General features: G+C 40.2%; 1 protein-coding gene across 4 annotated transcripts in view; it reads right to left on the bottom strand.

Moving 5' to 3' along the window:
* The window catches only part of ZBTB1 (zinc finger and BTB domain containing 1), a 30,675-nt gene that overhangs the window by 6,838 nt on the left and 4,486 nt on the right, over positions 1 to 19,351 (bottom strand). For 2 of the 4 annotated variants that reach the window (XM_004738922.3, XM_004738921.3), the window contains exon 2: positions 782 to 4,299. In XM_004738922.3, coding sequence (XP_004738979.1) covers positions 2,140 to 4,281 — 2,142 coding nt within the window. In that variant the 5' untranslated portion in view covers positions 4,282 to 4,299 and the 3' untranslated portion in view covers positions 782 to 2,139. Of the gene's footprint in view, positions 1 to 781; positions 4,300 to 18,108; positions 18,188 to 19,351 lie in introns of those variants that run through there. The other 2 variants (XM_045070354.1, XM_004738923.3) reach the window with 2 other exon arrangements.

Here is a 19,351-nt window from a genome sequence, read left to right as displayed (position 1 = left end):
ATCATGTCAAAACATAAATTAACCCCCCCTTTTCCTAATGGAACATATAATCCTTTATACAGGGTGGTAGTATTTGGGAAGAACCCTACTCTTTAACAGGGGAGACCATTGCAATAGATTTTCATGAGGGTTATGTAAAAAAGTGATCCCCCTAAAAATTATGTCTACCTAAGATACTATATAAACAGTTTGGAGATTTGGAGTGAGTCTCTGATGGTCTTTGGGTTTGTTAAAAACTTTTAGCAGGTTCCTATCAGTAGTAATGTATACACCATATTTCATTTAAAGTTGCATTTCAGATTGAATTCCTTGATAAACTACTGTGTCCAAGGGTAAGATGAATCACTTTTCCTGCTTTTTGTGCTATGCGGCTTTAAAAAAAAATGCCTTACTTCTCATTTAACTTTTAGTGTATTTCCCCCATCTCCATTTCCCATTATTTTGTTCTCATACCACACGTTTCCTATACTGTTCCTGTTCTTACTTAACACCACAGTGTATCCCCACAAATCTCTGAGCTCACACTGTGCTCTATTACTTACTTCCCTTTCAACTAGATCTGTGTTAGTCAATATCTCTCAATTCTCTTGGCAATTTATTCTTTTATGCAAACTATAGAAAAATATGACTTGCATATCTTAAAAATTTGATGTAAACAAAAAGCAATGTTATGAAGTTACTGTTCATAATTACAAAATTATACTTTAAATACAGATGTTATTTAAAATCCCTTTCATTATGAGAAGGGTATTACAATGCAAGTAATTCACATTAAAAGGCATTCTATTCAATAGATGTGTTTATTGGTGGGGTCAGTTTTGCCAGTGTTTTAATTCACATGTAATTCATGTAGACCCTGTGGTAACAACAGCTAATACTACTACTTTAAAAGTGATAAACTATTTCCACTTATATGCTCTGTGGTTATTTTATAGTCCTCAAATTTTGTATTCCTTTACAGAAAAAAAAAAAAAAAAAGCATAGAGATAAACTGCAATTTGCCACAACACATTTCCTCCAAATCTTAGATAGTATAAAACACAAGACATTTTTTCCACACTCTATACTTTTATAGAACAACCAGATTTGTAATTGATTTCTTTATTTTATTTGATTTATCAATATACATGGCAGCTTTCTCAAATCTCAAAGTTCCAAAAGTATGTAATTTTAAAGGTGAAAAAAAAATCATTTTTCTTTAGATGTCATATTCCTAGAGAGCTATTAAAGTCTATTTATAAACAAAAATAATTGATAAACTAACACACTTTAGAAATCAAAATATCTTAAATTATTTTAAGTGAATACAAGATATGTCTTTTTAATTAACTATCATAGTTAAATTTAATATCACAAAACAAATGACTTGTCCTCACTAATTTCTCAAGTGGGGTAAAGTCATTGGGTTTTACACTTAATATAAGTTTTAAATGTGATTATTAAATGATAATATCTTATCAATTATAGGAAATATTCATTTATAGGAATTTCCTTAGGTCCATCAATGTTTTTAGGCCAAGTGTGAGCCCATGTCAACCTTCAAGTTTAGAGTCAATGCACCTAACCTGCCTAATAAAGCATGTCAATTTAAGAATATGAATTTCACTGATAAGGGGGAATAAACAGTGGCTAAATCACTGTTCAACTTAACAAAAAAAAAAAAAAATGGGGATAAAAGTAGATGAGAGTTTCAAAAAACTAATTACCTAAAAATAGTTTTAAAAATGAGCATGAATGGCCAATGATATTGGATTTAAAACTTCACAGGATAACCTTAAAAAAAAAAAAAATCCCACATAGAAATAGTAAAGTTATCACCTTATGATAAAAAAAAAAAAACCTAAGGTTTAATAGTCATTGGAGGAGTAACAACCACTGGTAATCTACATTGAAAAGTAATTTTAATCATAGCTAAAACAAACTAAAATCAGAGAATTCTATTAAGAAATAACAAAAATGATAAACATTTAATAACACCTAAAATGTAGATACTTAAGATCCTAAACAAAAATATTAAAGGTAAAAGGGCCTTAAAATTTTTTCCCAACAATCCATCTTATAAATTTCTAAATAGCTCATATCCTTTGCTTTGGTGTTTTTTGTCTGCTATCAACTAAACATAGTACAGTAGAAAATCACTTATGTTCTTTTCAAATGCTTGGCATTATAATGTGATCTCATATCTTTCCTCAAATTAAACTTTGCTCCACATATTCCACATGTATACAGATGAACATCCATGTGCTGTTCCAACTGTTCATTATTTGGGAATATCTGAAAGCAGACCTGGCATATCGTCTCACCAGCAGATAAATGAGAAATCATATGCCGTACATGGTCATGTTTTCTGAAGTTTCCTTGATCACAAATGGAACAGACATACCTGGCCATGCCTTTGTGCATATCATTGTGCAGTCGCAACTGACGCTCTCTTAAAAACTGCTTTCCACATGTCTGACACACAAACTGTTTTTCCTTAGTATGAACAGTATAGTGTTCTCTTAAGTGACACCGCTGATAAAATCCTTTTCCACACAGATTACAAAAATGCTTTCGCCTGTGATCTCTTTCGTTCTCTTCCATGATGGCACTCTTAAACACATCCTGGTCTAGGCAGCTAGACATATGTTCCATCACTAGATTTTCGGTCTCAAAACGTTGGCCACAATTAGGACATCGAAAAGGACAGGCGGAGTGTTTGAACAACTGCTTTTTTTGCATACTGTTTATCTGGAAATGGTTGTCCCTAAAATCATCCAACATTTCCACAAACATATCTCTTATTTCCGACTGCTCGTCGGGATTCTCTTCCATGTCCATCTTCTCCTCCGCGTTGCCCAGCCCGTTCATTGTCAGATCCTGGGGTTCCCCACATCTCTGAGCATGTTCCTGAAGCTGCCTCCCCTTAACGAGGATCTGTCCGCACTTGCCACACGCACAGATGTTTTCAATGTGTTTGGCTAAGTAATGAGACGACAGGTCCTCCTCTGTTATTGTGAGTCCGCAGAGCTCACAGGACGCGTTTTCGGGATCCTCTTGTACCGGACTGCTGTTGTTAGGGGGCCTCAGACTTTCTAAACCACCTCTTTCATCAGCAGCTATCGACATCCGCGGTTTGAGAGATTTCCTACCGCTTTTCTTAATACCGATATCCTCTTCGACGTAGTATCTATAAAAGGGCTCTTCGGGCTCATCTTCTAATTCGTCGTTGTCGGTGGACTCATTACAGTCTTTGTCAGTCACTTTAATAATGTTAAAGTCTTTCAGTTCATCTGTGGGAATATCTTCAGGCTCCATCTTGATGATGATTCTTTTCCTCTCAGCAGCTCTGCTTTTTTCCTCGCCGGCTAGCTCAGACTCCACTGTGCTACTTTTTCGGCTTCCGGTGGTTGAAGTCGAATCATCAGCAGCCTGGCTGGTGTCTCCTCTGTACTTGTCTGTCTGTGTGGAAAATGCTTTGGAAGACTCCTTTTCGTCAAATTCGGCTTTGATAGTGCCATCTTTTCCATCCCTAATGTCGACTATTCTGTGATAGGACCTTGTGTTCTGGTATGAATGTCTATTAGTACAGGTCAGCACATGCTCATCTAACAATTTTTCACAGCTAAAGCCAAACCCACAACTATCACAGGTGAAGCTCCGTCCAAAGCGCCGTGACACACGTTCCTTTGGAGTTGATAATTTGGACACAGAACTTTTCTTACATACATCAAACAGTGGCTCGGGAAAACTGCCTAGCTGTAAAGACTCGTCATCGGGCTCTCTGTTGTGTGGAGTATTTACTGTTGAACTTGGCTCCGCACACCACCGGTTGGCCTCACTGCCATTTCTAGCCACTGTGTCTTCATACATCCTCACCCCAAATATCATTTTGCTGTTCTGTTTGCTGGAAGCAGAGGATGAACACTTTGAGCTCGAACAGTCTGCATCCTGTATGTCTTCTAAGCAGTCGGGAACGTTGTACAGCTGCAGGTAGTTCATTGCCACCTTAAACTGCTCAAAACTGGAGGGAGCCGTCATAATTTTTCCCAAGTACATAAACTGCAAAATGAGATCAAAACACTCAGCACTAATTTTCATGTTGCTGAGATTCAGTTGTGCGGTACTGTGCTGATGGTTCATGAAAAACATTCTAAAATAGGAGCTACAGGCAGCCAGAACGGCTTTGTGCGCTTGGAAGTAAATGTCGTCGATGGCAATGCAGCAGTCACAGAGAAAACCCCACTCCCTCTGGTTGTTTAGCTGCTGGAGGACGTAGCTGCTGTGGCTGGGCTTTGCCATCTTCTATTACTGAGAGACCTATGTGACACAAGAATAGTAGAGTCAGACAAGGTAACTTTAGAAAAGGACCTGAAAAGGAGGGTCGCTTTGATCGCACGTTGGGACTTGGACGATTTGGCTATCACAATAAAGGGATATATAAATAGCTCTTTATTCTAATGTAGCAGAACTCAGTAACAGACACCCAAATCATCTTTCAGACGTGAAGAGGACGGTAACCCAGCCATTTAGTCAAGCTTCTCATTTTGGTTTTAAGAAATAGAAGCTAAAGCATCCAAAGCAAAAACCATCATTTTGGTTTCATCACAAGTCTACGGGGGAAAATGTACGCTAAATGTGAAAGGAAAAAGTTTAAAAGTATCTGAAAGATCCAAACAGTGAAAGTAAATAAAATAGCAACTTAAAAGTACATAACTGCAGAATATTAAAAAGTCTCACAAAATTGCTACTAAGGAACTATTGTTCATTTTTTAAAAAAGATTATTTATTTGACAGACAGAGATCACAAGTAGGCAGAGGCAGGAAGAGAGAAAGGGGGAAGCTGGCTCCCTGCTGAGCAGGGAGTCAGATGCAGCTGATCCCAGGACCCTGAGATCGATCATGACCTGAGCCAAAGGCAGAGGCTTTAACCCACTAAGCCACCCAGGCGCCCCAGTATCGCTCATTTTTTAAGGGTGATGAGTGTATTTTAAGAGTCCCTATCTTTTAGTTATACATACTGACATATTGATAGATGAAATTATATAATCTAAAATACACTAGAAAATAACCTAGTGAGGTGGGTGTGGGGGCTACAGATGATACAAGATTGGCCATGTGCTGATAATTACTGAGTCTGGGAGACAGGTATATTTAATTCTATTTTTGTATGTTTGAAAATTTCCATAGAAAAATTCCATTTAAGATGCTTATTATATTGGGGTGCCGGGGTGGCTCAGTGGGTTAAGCTCAGGTCATGATCCCGGGGTCCTGGAATCGAGCCCTGTATCGGGGCTCTCTGCTCAGCAGGGAGCCTGCTTCCCCTCTCTCTCTGCCTGCCTCTCTGCCTACTTGTGCGCTCTCTCTGTCAAATAAATTTTAAAAACCTTAAGTAAAAAATAAATAAAATAAAATGCTTATATTATATGGAAATGGCAACAAGTAAATAGGTCTGATCAATGCTCTTCCCTTGATTACTTAAGAAGCAATCAGTCTGTAGAGTCAGAATATGTCTTATATTGCTGGGCATGTACTTTAGGGAATAACAAAGCAATGGATCCGTTAGGGAAAGAGGTGTCTATCCTCAAAAGGTAAATTTTTCCTCATTTTTTTAATTACCAAAAAAGAGTATACAAAGTAACATGTACAAAAAATTCAAATATATAAAGTAAATAGAATAAAAACACACTTAGGTCACATACCTCTTCCCAGAGGTAACCTTTCCAAACACTCTGGATTGTGTATCTTCAGTTCTGTTTATATGTATCTATACAGAGTCAATAGATTTTGAGTACCTACTCAATATCAAAATCATACAGCAAGAGCAAATGGAAGCCTAGGCACATAGTCTTTGCTCTTGCTGTAGGATTTTTTTTAAAAAAGGTTTTATTCATTTATTTGAGAGAAAGAGAGAGCACAAGCAAGGGGAGCTACAGGCAGAGGGAAAGGGAGAAGGAGGCTCCCCACAGAGCAGGGAGCCCAATGTTGGGCTAGATCACAGGACCCTGGGATCATGACTGGAGCAGAAAACAGATGCTTAACCAAGACACCCAGGCTTCCCCTAAATGGTATCATTTTATATATACCTTTCTGCAACTAGTTTTCTTCACTGAACATCTGGTAGACACTATAAATATTATTAATGTAGTGAGTTGACTTTGGGAAAAGAAGAGGGAGAGAAAAACATTAAAAGCATTAGAAGCCCTATCCATTATATTGTAAAACTAAAATAAGATCCAATTTTAGCCTCAATTTTTAATCTGTATATATAAAACTTCAGAATCTATCTTCTAGTTAAAAGTAAGTTCCTACACAATCTGAGCATAAAAAGAACATTTAACAAGCTGTTCAGAGAAATAAAATGTTCAGTCTTCAGTCCCCAAACCCTTGAATCCCTACGGTGGTAATTAAGAGGTATCTACGCTTATTTCCACGTGCTTTTTATCTGTTCGCCACAGACTATATGTGGATCACATATCCCTTCTCCCCACTACCTAAGGACCTATCCTACCTCCTTCTTCCTGTTCTTCCTATCTAATGACAGAAAGTTGCATAGCCAGGGATGTACCTCTAGTGAAAGGAAGGTAGCCTATAATGAAACCTACTGTCTTCTTAAAATTGCAACGATTATTAACCACTTTTGTAAGGCAGGTCAAACATGTCACATAGGTACAATCTTTCAACCTTTTCAAGCTTCTATAAATCAGGTATCTGTACTTAATGCTAGGTATGTACCTAGATACAAAAGGCAATATATGCACAAAGATATTCATCAATAATCTGAAATGCCTGGTAATAAGGGAGTTGTAAGTAAACCAAGGTAAATCAACCTTTACCAAGGTAAATCCACTACCTAAAATTCACGGTCATGTGGTCTTTAAAAATTATGTAAAACGAATCCAAACAACAATAAAATGAAAACACACACACACACAAATGCTGACCCCAAGCCCATTTTTTAAAAAAATATTTATTTATTTATTTATTTATTTGACAGAAATCACAAGTAGTCAGAGAGGCAGGCAGAGAGAGAGGAGGGGAAGCAGGCTCCCCGCTGAGCAGAGAGCCCAACGCAGGGCTCGTTCCCAGGACCCTGAGATCACAACCTGAGAAGAAGGTGGAGGCTTTAACCCACTGAGCCAAGCCACCCAGGCACCCCCAAGCCCATTTTATTTAAGAGGAGATTTCTAGGTCTATAGTCATTTTGTGGGACTCAGAGAGAACTTTAACGAGTAATAAAGAGAAAGAGGCAGAAGGATAGACATCTCAAAACAATTTTTAGTAGTAAGAGTTGTTAAAAAATGAAACAAACTCTTTTGGAGAACAGTGGATGCCCTGCATGGAAGATGGATGAAAAGTCGTTGAGGACAGTATGATAGAAGGAAAAGAACACAGGCTTTGGGGGCACCTGCGTGGCTCAGTCGTTAAGTGTCTGCCTTTGGCTCAGGTCATGATTCCAGGGTTCTGGGATCGATCCCTGCATCGGGCTCCCTGCCCAGCAGCCTTCTCCCTCTCCCACTCCCTTTGCTTATGCCCCCTCTTTCACTGTCTCTCTCTGTCAAACAAATAAATAAAAATTAAAAATGTAAAAAAAAAAAAAAAAGGAACACAGGCTTTGGATCTGAGAGTCCTAAGTTTCAATCTACTTTTGCCACCTTATTTATCTTCACAGACCTCAAGTTTCCTGAATTGTCACAGTGGGAATAATAAAATGTCAAATACCCTATCAAACATGAGGAGTCATAGAAGCAACGTGTAAAATTATATTTCCTGACATGTGATAACTAATGGAAGTCAGACTGGAAGTTGCTTATTCAAGCATCAGGAGCTATGCTTGATTAGATAACCTTAAAATTTCCTTCCAAATGGAGGAGTCCTGCAGAAGAAAGCCAGCAGTTAATACATAAAGACTTTCAGGTTTTAAATCTCCTGTGCTTAAAATAATGATATAAAGAGCTTAAAAGTTCCAAGAACTCTTCTATTCTAAGCTAAATGGAAAGCAGTTTTATGGCCAGCCACCAAGCCTGGCGCAAAGACATACACCACCACCACGACAGGCACCGCTACCACTGGAACCATGGTTCAGTTCCGTTGGTAAAAACACAATCTGTGTTAACATAAAATACGAACACAAGAGCACCAAGGGCATTTTCCTTGCAACAAACATGCACGGAGCACTTTGGGCGCCAGACACGGCATGAAGTACCGAGGATTGGCGACAGCCACGAGCAATGAGCATTCTGCCACCTCGAGGACACACCCCTGAGGGGAGCCTTGACTTATTCCGCATTAGTGACTTCATTCAACATGTACGTATTCGGTAAAGTGCCTCCTTTGTGAAAGAAGGCATCACGCTCTGGTGACAAGAACCAAGGGCTCCGGGTCAGAAAGGCACAGGTGTGAATCCCACTGTCTTCAGCCATCTCTCTCCATCCCTGCCTTCCTCTCAGGGTTTGGGGTGGAACAAAATTCTGCTAACACTACTTCTACAGCTTCTAGGCTGCCCTGGAACTGTAGTGTCGTCCTCAGTGGCATTGTGCAAACATCCATGTTCCAGTAAACCGGACTTTAAAAGGTGAAGTAACTATTTTTTTTTTTTAGATTTTTATTTATTTACTTATTTGACAGAGAGAGAGAGATCACAAGTAGGTGGAGAGGCAGAGAGAGAGAGAGAGGAAGCAGGCTCCCTGCAGAACAGCCTGATGCGGGGCTCGATGAGCCACCCAGGCGCCTCAAGGTGGAATAACTTTTAATAGCAGTCCTAAACCCAGTAGTCCCAACAACTTTGTTCTTGTTATACCTCACTCAGAAAAACTTGGAGAGGGCCTAATAATACAAAACAAAACAAACCCCAAAACACAGAAAAGAAAAAAAGAAAGGAAGCAGGGCACAGAACCAGGGGTGAGGGATCTGAATTCCTGTGAGACTTTTAGCTTGTTATCTCTTGAGAATAATTTTTGCATTAAAATTTTAAATATTCATTCACTTATTTTTTTTTTAAGATTTTTTTTATTTTATTTAGTTGACAGAGGAGAGAGAGATCACAAGTAGGCAGAGAGGCAGGCTGGCAGGGAGAGAGGAGGAAGCAGGCTCCCCGCTGAGCAGAGAACCCAACATGGGGCTCGATCCCAGGACCCTGAGATCATGACCTGAGCTGAAGGCAGAGGCTTAACCCACTGAGCCACCCAGGCGCCCCTATTCATTCACTTATTATTAATTATTCACAATTTCACTGGGACACCTGGGTGGCTCAGTTGGTTAAGCAGCTGCCTTCAGCTCACGTCATGATCCCAGCGTCTTGGGATCAAGTCCCACATGGGGCTCCTTGCTCAGCAGGGAGCCTGCTTCTCCCTCTGCCTCTGCCTGCCATTCTGTCTACCTGTGCTCGCTCTCTCCCCTCCCCCCTGATAAATAAAAACTTTAAAACAAACAAACAAACAAACAATTTCACTCTGGGTGCCTGGGTGACTCAGTGGGTTAAGCCTCTGCCTTTGGCTCAGGTCATGATCCCAGGTTCCTGGGATCCAGCCGACATCCAGCTCTCAGCTCAGTGGGAAGCCTGCTTCCTTCCCCTCTCTGCCTACCTCTCTGCATGCTTGTGATCTCTCTCTGTCAAATAAATAAATAAACTCTTAAAGAAAGAAACAAACAAAAAAACTAATTTCACTCAAATTCCAAAAGTTTTCTCCTTTCAATTTTTTGATATTCTTAAATAGTTCTACCAAAAAAACCTTAATTTTATCTTACAGTAAAGCTTGCAAATGTTTTAAGTAAAAGTACTAAATTTTAGCTCCTGTTTTTAATTCCAGTAATATCCAGTGTTATACTAGTATATACAAGTTAATATCCAGTGTTATACTAATTTCAGGTGTGCAATTTAGTGATTCAATACCTGCACACAACACCCAGTGCTCATAAAGGTTCCCTCCTTAATCCCCATTCCCTATTTAACCCATTCCCCCACAATGACCCGTCAGGTAACCCATCAGTTTTTTCCCTAGCGTTGAGAGTCTTGTTCCTTGGTTTGCCTCTCTTTTTCTCCCTTTGCTCGCTTGTTTTGTTATCTTAAATTCCACATATGAATAAAACCTTCTAGCATTTGCTTTTCTGATTTATTTCGCTTAGAATATGCTCTCTAGCTCCATCCATGTCACTGCACGTGGCCAGATTCCATTCTTTTTCATGGTTGAATAATATTCCATTGTGTGTATATATACCACATCCTGCATCCTCTTTTTTTTTTTTCTAAAGATTTTATTTATTTATTTGACAGACAAAGGTCACAAGTAGGCGGAAATAGGAGGAAGCAGGCTCACTGCGGAGCAGAGAGCCTGATGCAGGGCTCAATCCCAGGACCCTGGGATCATGACCTGAGCTGAAAGCAGAGGCTTTAACCCACTGAGCCACCCAAGTGCCCTGATCCTGCATCCTCTTTATCCCTTTATCAGTCGATGGACACTTGGGCTGCTTCCACATCTTGGCTATCATAAGTAATGCTGCTATAATCACAGGGTTGCATATTTCTCTTTGAATTAGTGTTTCTGTATTCATTGAGTAAACACCAAGAAGTACAACTGCCGGTACAGGGTAGCTCTATTTTTTTTTTTTTTTTTTTTTTTTTAAAGATTTTATTTATTTATTTGACAGACAGAGATCACAAATAGGCAGAGAGGCAGGCAGAGAGAGAGAGAAAGGGAAGCAGGCTCCCTGTGGAGCAGAGAGCCCGATGCGGGGCTCGATCCCAGGACGCTGAGATCATGACCTGAGCCGAAGGCAGCGGCTTAACCCACTGAGCCACCCAGGCGCCCCGGTAGCTCTATTTTTAACTTTTTGAGGAACCTCCATACCGTTTCCCACAGTGGCTGCATCCCACCAACAGTACACAAGGGTGTAGTTGTTCTTGTCTTTATAACTGAAATCTGTGACTGCTTTTGTGTTACCAGCTGTTATCACTGGTGAAATAAGTTTATTACAGCTAGAAGTACTTCAGGAGAGCAGGACTTCAAATGTGATCCAAAGCCAGGGCTCTAAGGCCAGAAGGGTATCTGTATACATGCAGTTCTCCCAGAAGAGAAAGGAGTTAGGTAATGCAAAACATTTTACACTGAATTTTTAAATTTTTAGTTTGAAAGCTTCATCTCATTCAAAGGCAGCTGCCAAGCACATTCAGTATATTAATTTAGATACCCACAGATGTTTAGAGAGATCTGATCTGGTCCAACATTCTTATTTCATAGAGGGGGCAAAGATCTAAGACTGTTAAATTGTGTGTCAAGGGGGTAGTTAAGTGTGGTAAAGTAGGTACTAGGATTACAGGATGGAATTCTGACCACCCAGGTGGATACCAACCACTTGGGACTCTGTAATGTGCCTTCCTGCAAAGAACACACAGCAGCGACCGGGCAGTCGTCCTCACAACAGGGTTTACTGGCACAAGCCACTACTCACATCTGAACTCTTACCTCTAATGCGGTTTTCTCTGTATGGGTGCCTCCAGTCTTATCCAGTAGACGTGGTCCCTAAATTACAGCATGTAAGCTATTTCAGTAAATTTCTCACCGACACAGTAAGATATCAGAAATACTTTTCCTTCATCACTATAAATCTCTTAAATTGGCAAAAACAGGTTTGCTGAAACTTTCTTTCTTTTGCCTCTGCCTTAGTCAAATGATAATTGAAGGGCCTATAAACGAGCATATAAACTGAATGAAGAAGTTACTTACAGTTACAATTTTGGAGTGACTCCTTCTGTAAAGCAAATAATCTCTTTTCATTGTGTGCCATAGACCAAGGAAGCTCCCCTGGGGACAATTTGCATAGCCTCGGTGAGAATCTCCAGCAGAGCCTAGCATTAGACTCTCAATTCAGTGCCCCAATCTCTGAACTACTAACAATTACCTCTGGATCTCCAAGGTCATTTAGGTATATATACAGTGATTTTCTCATACCTATTTGTGTCTTTTATGATTGGATATATGTATATGGATTTAATTTGAATGTTACAGACTACCCTTTTAAAAAGCCTGCCTGAAGTGAAATGAAAGGATTTTCTTATGTTAATAAATCAGAGTATCAGAATGTGTCAAACACCTACAACATTCCTAACACTGCATAAAGCACTGTGGTAGAGGGTGGAGAAGGATGGTAAACACAGAGCTAATACCACATGAGAGATTAAATTCTGAACCAAGAAACGATTTGAGAATAATTAAGTATAGCGAATAAAGTTTAGCAAGAGAGGGAAAAGAAAAAATCATTACTGTACTAGAACAGTAGGCTTTAGGAAGGATGTAGGAATTTAGTGAAGCCTTAATGAATGAATAGGATAGAGAAAAACAGAAGGCAAGGGGAAAGGCATTTCAGGTATCTGCGTAAGTGTGTAGGTATAAAGAACTGGGAGGGGGTACACAGCAGCATAAACAAAAGTATGAAAATGTAATGGGAGGGAAAGCAGATATGCTTTACTGGACTGGTAAATGGAGGTTATAAAGGTAGAGTAAATGAAAACCATCATATAACAATAATGGGAATAGCCAGCATTTGTTAAGCCTTAATATCAATGGTCAGGCAGGCTCCAGTCTAAGCAGGTGTGTGTATGTGTGTGTGTGTGTGTGTGTATAATGTGCATTGTATGCAATGTTATATAACTTCTGGAAGGCCACAGAGGACTTGGTGGGATTAGAATACAAGCAATATGACTCTTGAGCCTGACAATATGGCAACAGTGATTTTTGTCACCTATAAAAATAAGGTCACGCTGGCGAAATTCTTTCCTAGAATTCCATTTTCTAAAGTATATGGTCCAATGTCTAAGCTTAATTAAGTTCCTTAGGTTTTCTCTTTGAAATTTCCAGGAAGAACCAGTTTTGTAGGTGCTTCTAAAGATAATAAGTTTCTCTTCAAGGCACTTAAATGACAGACACAAGGTTAAAAGTTTTTTCACTTTTTAGAACAGGCATTCTGGCTGGTTATTAGACTGCAAATTCAGTACTTAGCACAGGAAGTTCTGAAATTATAATTGGGTTATGTTCCAAAACTTTATTTTTAAGTTAGTTATTTGGAACTTGAAACACATATTCCCATAGAAACAATGCTATAAATGGTGAGTCAGTTCTATGTTCACACCCTAAAATCTTTTAAAACCCTAATGTAGCTTTACATCAGTCCTACCAGTGCTACAGGGTGACTTTTATCATTTGTACTAACAGAGGTACCATACAGTAATGCCTACCTCACTGACCTCCAGGTATAAGGATGTGGCTTAATGGCCTCTGTGCCTTTGCCTAGCACACACTGCCCACACAGCTGGCCCCTGATGCATGCTTGTTCAAATGAAGTCTTAAAAAGAGCCCAGGGGGGCGCCTGGGTGGCTCAGTGGGTTAAGCCGCTGCCTTCGGCTCAGGTCATGATCTCAGGTCCTGGGATCGAGTCCCACATCAGGCTCTCTGCTCAGCAGGGAGCCTGCTTCCTCCTCTCTCTGCCTGCCTCTCTGCCTACTTGTGATCTCTGTCTGTCAAATAAATAAATAAAATCTTAAAAAAAAAAAAAAAGAGCTCAGGAAGGGGCACCTGGGTGGCTTAATGGGTTAAGCCTCTGCCTTCAGCTCTGTCCTGATCTCAGGGTCCTGGGATCAAGTCCCACATCCGGCTCTCTGCTCAGCAGGGAGCCTGCTTCCCCCTCTCTCTGCCTACTTGTGATCTCTCTCTGTCAAATAAATAAAATCTTTAAAAAAAAAAAAAAAAGAAAGAAAGAGCGAGCGAGCCCAGGAAGTAGGCACCAATAGATCTGGATACAAACTTTAACACTTATTCAGCTATGAGGAAACATCTTTACCTCTCTAAACCTGCTTTTCTCATCAATAACAATAATCCTATTCCTCCCAGGGTTCTCATATAAATTAGAGAGGACAATTTCTTCTTGTCTTTTTAGTCAAGCATAATACAATTTTCCTTAAGTATTAATGTCATCATTGTGAACACAGTTCATGGTATTTATAATGATCAATTTCAACCTGATTCTTTATAGATGAGAAAACAAAATGAGGCCCTAAGAGGTTCAGAGACATGAAAAGGTCACTTCAGTTTTAGTGGCTGACGGCAAAGGCCCTTGGCTCCTCAATCCTGGTCCCCGAGTACAGAACCAACTGGCTGTCTGCTTTCTCCTCTGCATTGTGTTTTGCTGAAATACAGGAGCTATTCAAATTGCCAAGGGCTGTTTGCACCTACACAAAATGGCCCGAGACTGCTGTACTTTGGGAGATTGTGGTTTGTTGGCTGGTTACTATTTTTATGCCTCCTTGCTTGTCAAGCCAACAGCGATCACTTCTGAAAGGGATGCTGATCTCCCGCTGCCTACTATTTCAATCTGTTATGGGTTATGAAATTAGACAAAAACTCACTGAAGCTGAATTTATATAATTTTCAGAGAGGACCTAGGGAAGTAATCTGTAAGATAAGACTTTAATTCCTGCACTTGGTTTCATCTATTTTAATTGCTAATAGGCAATGATCTGCTTTAGCCTTGCTGCTGGCCAGGGGACTGGATAAGCTGAGGTTGCCAACTGAGTGACTTCTGATTAAGTGAGGTGTTACTACAGGTAAGCTGCTAGGTCTAGGAAATAAATTTATGCATACAGAAAAGCAAAGGGAACACAGTGGCTTCTGGAATATTTCTCTCTCCCTCCAGGAGAAGAGAAGAGCATATGGGTGGCTCAACTGATTAAGAACTGGACGCTTGGTTTCACTTGGGTCATGATCTCAGGCTCCTGGGACTGTGCCCTGCATCAGGCTCTTTGCTCAGGATTCCACTGCCGGATTCTCTCCCTCTGCCCCTTTATCCACTCATGCTCACACACAAGCGCTCTCAAATACATACATACATACATACACAAACAAATAAATTTTAAAGAAAAAAAGTAGAGAAGTATTTAATCCAGGCAGTCTCTACATTAGAGGCAACACGGCATCTTCTGACCACTAGAGGGCACCATGTGAACAGTAGGCTTCTCTCTGCAAGAAGCAGCTTTACCAGGAAGTCACTTTTTTGCACGTGGCATTGGTATTCTTGGTATTCTCAGGGTTCATTTTGTGGAACTTAGATCTATTTATTCCAAAGTGCCTCTGTGACTTTGGGACCCACCTAAATCTGCTCCTTCACCTGAATTCTCTGTCTCAGCTGGCACTGCCATGAACCAATCACCCAGGCTACTTGGGAATCACCTGGGACTTCTCCCTCCCTTAATAGTCACCAATTTTCCAGTATTTCTCAAATCTGCCCCACTATTCCATGCCTACCTTCCCTACCCTCCTGAGGCCTCTAACATCACTCCTGAGTTATTACAACAGGCTCCTTAACTGGCTCCTCAAATCCATCCTTCACCCTCAAACAATTAATAAAGAACAAAAATAACAAAAATCAGACCGTATCATTCTCCTTCTTAAACCCTTCTATGGTTCCCTTCATGTATCCTCAGGGTAAAGTACGAACTTCTCAGCAAAGCATAGAAAGCCAACAGTGCCCACCCATCTAGTCTTATGTTTGGCTGCTTCTTGCTTCAAACTTCATGTTCAAGCAGCATAAAACCGCTTGCTCTCTCTACTCCAACCGCGCCCCCCTCAAGCCCACCTTACTTAATGTACTTATCTCCGTTTTTATTCATGCCGATTGGTGCTTCTGCCTGAACCTCCCACATACCTAAGAATCAGTATATCACCTCCTCCAGAAAACCTGTAGTACCTCCCTCTCCCACTATTCTAGGTTTTGATATTACTCTGTATCATCTCCTTATTTTGCACTTATTTACACTATATTTTCATCATCAGAACAGTAACATAAAGTAGGTGTTAAAGCGCAGACTAACCAGACTGCCTGCGTTCAAATTCTGGCTTTGCCACTTATAGGTATGTGACCTTGAGAAGGCTGCATAAGTAATTTGTGCCTCAATTCTCTCATCGGAGAATGGGGATGATGATCGTTCCTAGGGTGTAGAGTTATCACAAGGCAGTGGCTGTCAGGGAGAAAATGCTAAATAAGAGCTGGCTACTACCGTTATCTGTGTGTCTGTCCGTAGATCTCACCACTAGATTATGAGCAACCTGAAGGCAAGGCTGTTAGCCTGTTTCTGTGCAATACAGTAAGCATTCAATAAATGCCTCTAAAGAAGCAGCTGGTGAAGCAGCTCTAGGACAATGGGAAGTGCTACCCAGACTCCTTCCCTCAGCAGATAGATACACACCGCTTTTTAATTTGTGTTTTTTTCCAATTATAGCTACCTTTTTCTTGTTTAATTCCAACCAAAACCCTGAAAATTTCACTCTCTCATCTAATTAAAAGTCAACAAAATGAAACCAATAAAAAGAGTATCATAAAAAAGTGTGTTCATTCTAAGAAGCTTAACTCCATTTTTAAGCCTTAAATCTATTTAAGATTTAAGATCCCCTTCATCCCCAGGACCTACCACAGCAAAGCCTCCATGCTTTCATATATGCTATGCCATTCGCTTTGCTTAGAACCTTTTCGATGTCCAGCTCACTCTCTTTGGGAAGCCCCCCAACCCCCACCCATCCCAGGATAATGCAGATGTCCCTCTTCTGTGCTTCCAAACAGCCCCTACCTACAACTATATGGTGACCAAAAAATGTATCATCCAAACTGAATGTTAGGTCTATTACCACACTCTTGGCATGGATTATAATTATGTGGCTCCCCTGCTTTGCTGTAAGCTCCCTGAGATCAAGGCATTGTCTTAGTCATCAAGGTATCCCTCAGTCTTTAACAATGGCCTGGCATTAAGTGGTATTTGATCAATTTTGAATGAATAAATGTTGAAATAGGCATTTTATCTTACTTACCAATTTCTTCCTTCCTTGTAATCTCTACATCCACCAAGGGGCTCAAAGTCACAACCCTGAGATCGAGAGTCACATGCTCCTCTGACTTGAGCCTGCCAGGCACTCAATTTTTTGCATTATTTGCATTTCTGCACTTAAATTTTTGCATTATTTCAATCATGGCAACTTTTACATAGTGGTAAAAATTTACAAAGCAAGTTCCCATACATTAAACAACTGGTTCTCACGACACTGAGATAGGTATTTTCATTATCCTCATTCTGTGAATAAGGCAACAAGTTTAGTGGTTGTTACTGGAGTGCTCATCTGGCAAGCAGAAGATGGGACTCAAACTCTGGAGTCTTGATTCAGAACCGAGTTTCAGCTTTTATAAGCCAGACAACACTCTTCCTGGCAATGACTATTAACTGAAGTGCCGCTTTGGAACGTCCTGAGCCTCACAGTCACCCACTCTCACACAGCTCCACATGGCAGGCGGCACGCCATGCCCCTGCCCCATCTCCTCTTCCATCTGCTGACTCCCACAGCCCATCAGAGCAAGCCCTTCCCTAACACTAAAAGATGTCAAGTGGGGACGGAGCTCTTTAGTTACCTTGAAAAAAGGATTATGTGTAGCTCACGTAGATAAGAAATGAAAAATCCGGTTGGTGATTTAATTCATTTTCCAACGTTACTGGGAAAACGATTTTAAACTCAGAGCAGAGCAGTGTAAAAAAACCCATGTCCCCAACACTCAATGTTGTGATTAAACTTCTATGTACTATTTTGGGGCTTCGTTTTCAGAACATCATCAACCACTTCACACTCATTCTAAGATCTCTTGTAGTTCCCATACAAGCCACGATGTAAGTATAGTTAGAAATCTACCTTAAATATGTGCCGTGTCCTCCCGTGCCACGTCTACAAACTGCAGTCATTAATCCCCCTTCTTCGTTCTAATTCTCTTTCCTTGATGTTTGGCATGCTACCTCTAGATACGGATCAAGGAGAACCCTTCACACCATATCAATACAGGGATGTCTGGGCAGTGGTTTTCACAGCAAGTATAGCCACTCCTTCCCTCCCAACCATGAAATTATTAAACTCTCTACAAATATGAAGCTTTTGGGGGTTTGATGTTGTTGTTGTTTTTTAAAATGAGTTTGGCCAATATAAATCAAACGATCAGAGGCTGGATGGACATCATCATTAGCATGAAAAAGTTTGAGAACGAGACCACGGAAGTAGACTTCATAAGGACAAACTTAAAATAGCAACCCTGTTATATTTAAACACTCACGTCTGTTACTTGATCATAGAATTTTAAACCAGTCCAAGGCAAAACATTCCTTTTCTCCACCTAGTCAATTCTCACCAACCTGAGTAGGGAATAGAGAACATAAGGCCATGAATCATCACAGGCCATCCTTAGGCAGGGTGATGCATATACAACAGCACAGTTATGATCGAATGCTGCCTCTCCTCGTTTTAAACAAGGAATTGATTATTAACAGTTATCTCTGGAATGACTTTCATTTTTGTATTTTATGTACTCTAGTATAGGTTGAATTTTTACAAAAAAACATGGATTTTGTATTTCCATTTTGAGGAAAAAAACAATATACATGAATCACTTAATTTGGTTCACATAAAAGCATATAAGACTAACAATGTTAATATTTCAGGATAAAATATACTAGCACAAGGAAAAAAATATCAGGAGAAAACATCCTGTAGAGACCAAAGTGACCTCTCAAGCAGGTGTTTTTCAAATACAATTTAATTTTTTGGGAAGACAACAGATTACAGCTTAACAATAAAAATCTATGGAAACTTTTCTGCCTTTGGTTGTCTTCCCTTTGGGCCAGAAGGTTAATAGCTAAGGCTTATTAGCACTTTCCTGACTGGAAGAAGAAAGGCCCGGAAAGCAGACACTTCTTTTCTCCCGCACATTAGGATAGGAAATGGTGCTAAAAAGAACACAGAGACACTCTCAAAAAGCTCCATGAACTTATCTTCCTCAGAGACTGGCGAAAGAGAATAAGGAAAGGAAACAGTACAAAATTTAGCACTGTTCCGGTGCCTGGGTGGCCCAGTGGGTTAAAGCCTCTGCATTTGGCTCAGGTCATGATCCCAGGGTTCTGGAATCGAGCCCCGCATCAGGCTCTCTGCTCAGTGGGGAGCCTGCTTCCCCCTTTCTCTGTCTCTGCCTGTCACTCTGCCTACTTGTGATCTGTCAAATAAATAAATAAAATCTTAAAAAAAAAATTTAGCACTGTTAACATGAAATCAAAACACAAGGTCAAGAGCAAGTGACTGAGACTGCACTCCATGCCCCGCTAAGGTCCTGGTTAAATATGGTCTCTTTTTTCTCTGACAATGAGGCACCAAGACTCCCCCACAAACCACCTCCAAAGTAGGCCATCCCACTGTAATGGGAAGAATAGAAAGGCTTCTGGAAAGGCGACTCAACCTGAATTATTCTATACAGTGAAAATTTGGTCACGATGGAGAAATCTCTTAAAACGAATGTTAAGATATTA

This window comes from Mustela putorius, unplaced genomic scaffold (genome assembly GCF_011764305.1).
Source record: "Mustela putorius furo isolate JIRA1106 unplaced genomic scaffold, ASM1176430v1.1 tig00000129_pilon_pilon_pilon, whole genome shotgun sequence".
Taxonomy (NCBI): Eukaryota; Metazoa; Chordata; class Mammalia; order Carnivora; family Mustelidae; genus Mustela; species Mustela putorius.
Note: the sequence above shows the minus strand (reverse complement) of the source record. Positions and strands in the feature narration are given on the sequence as shown.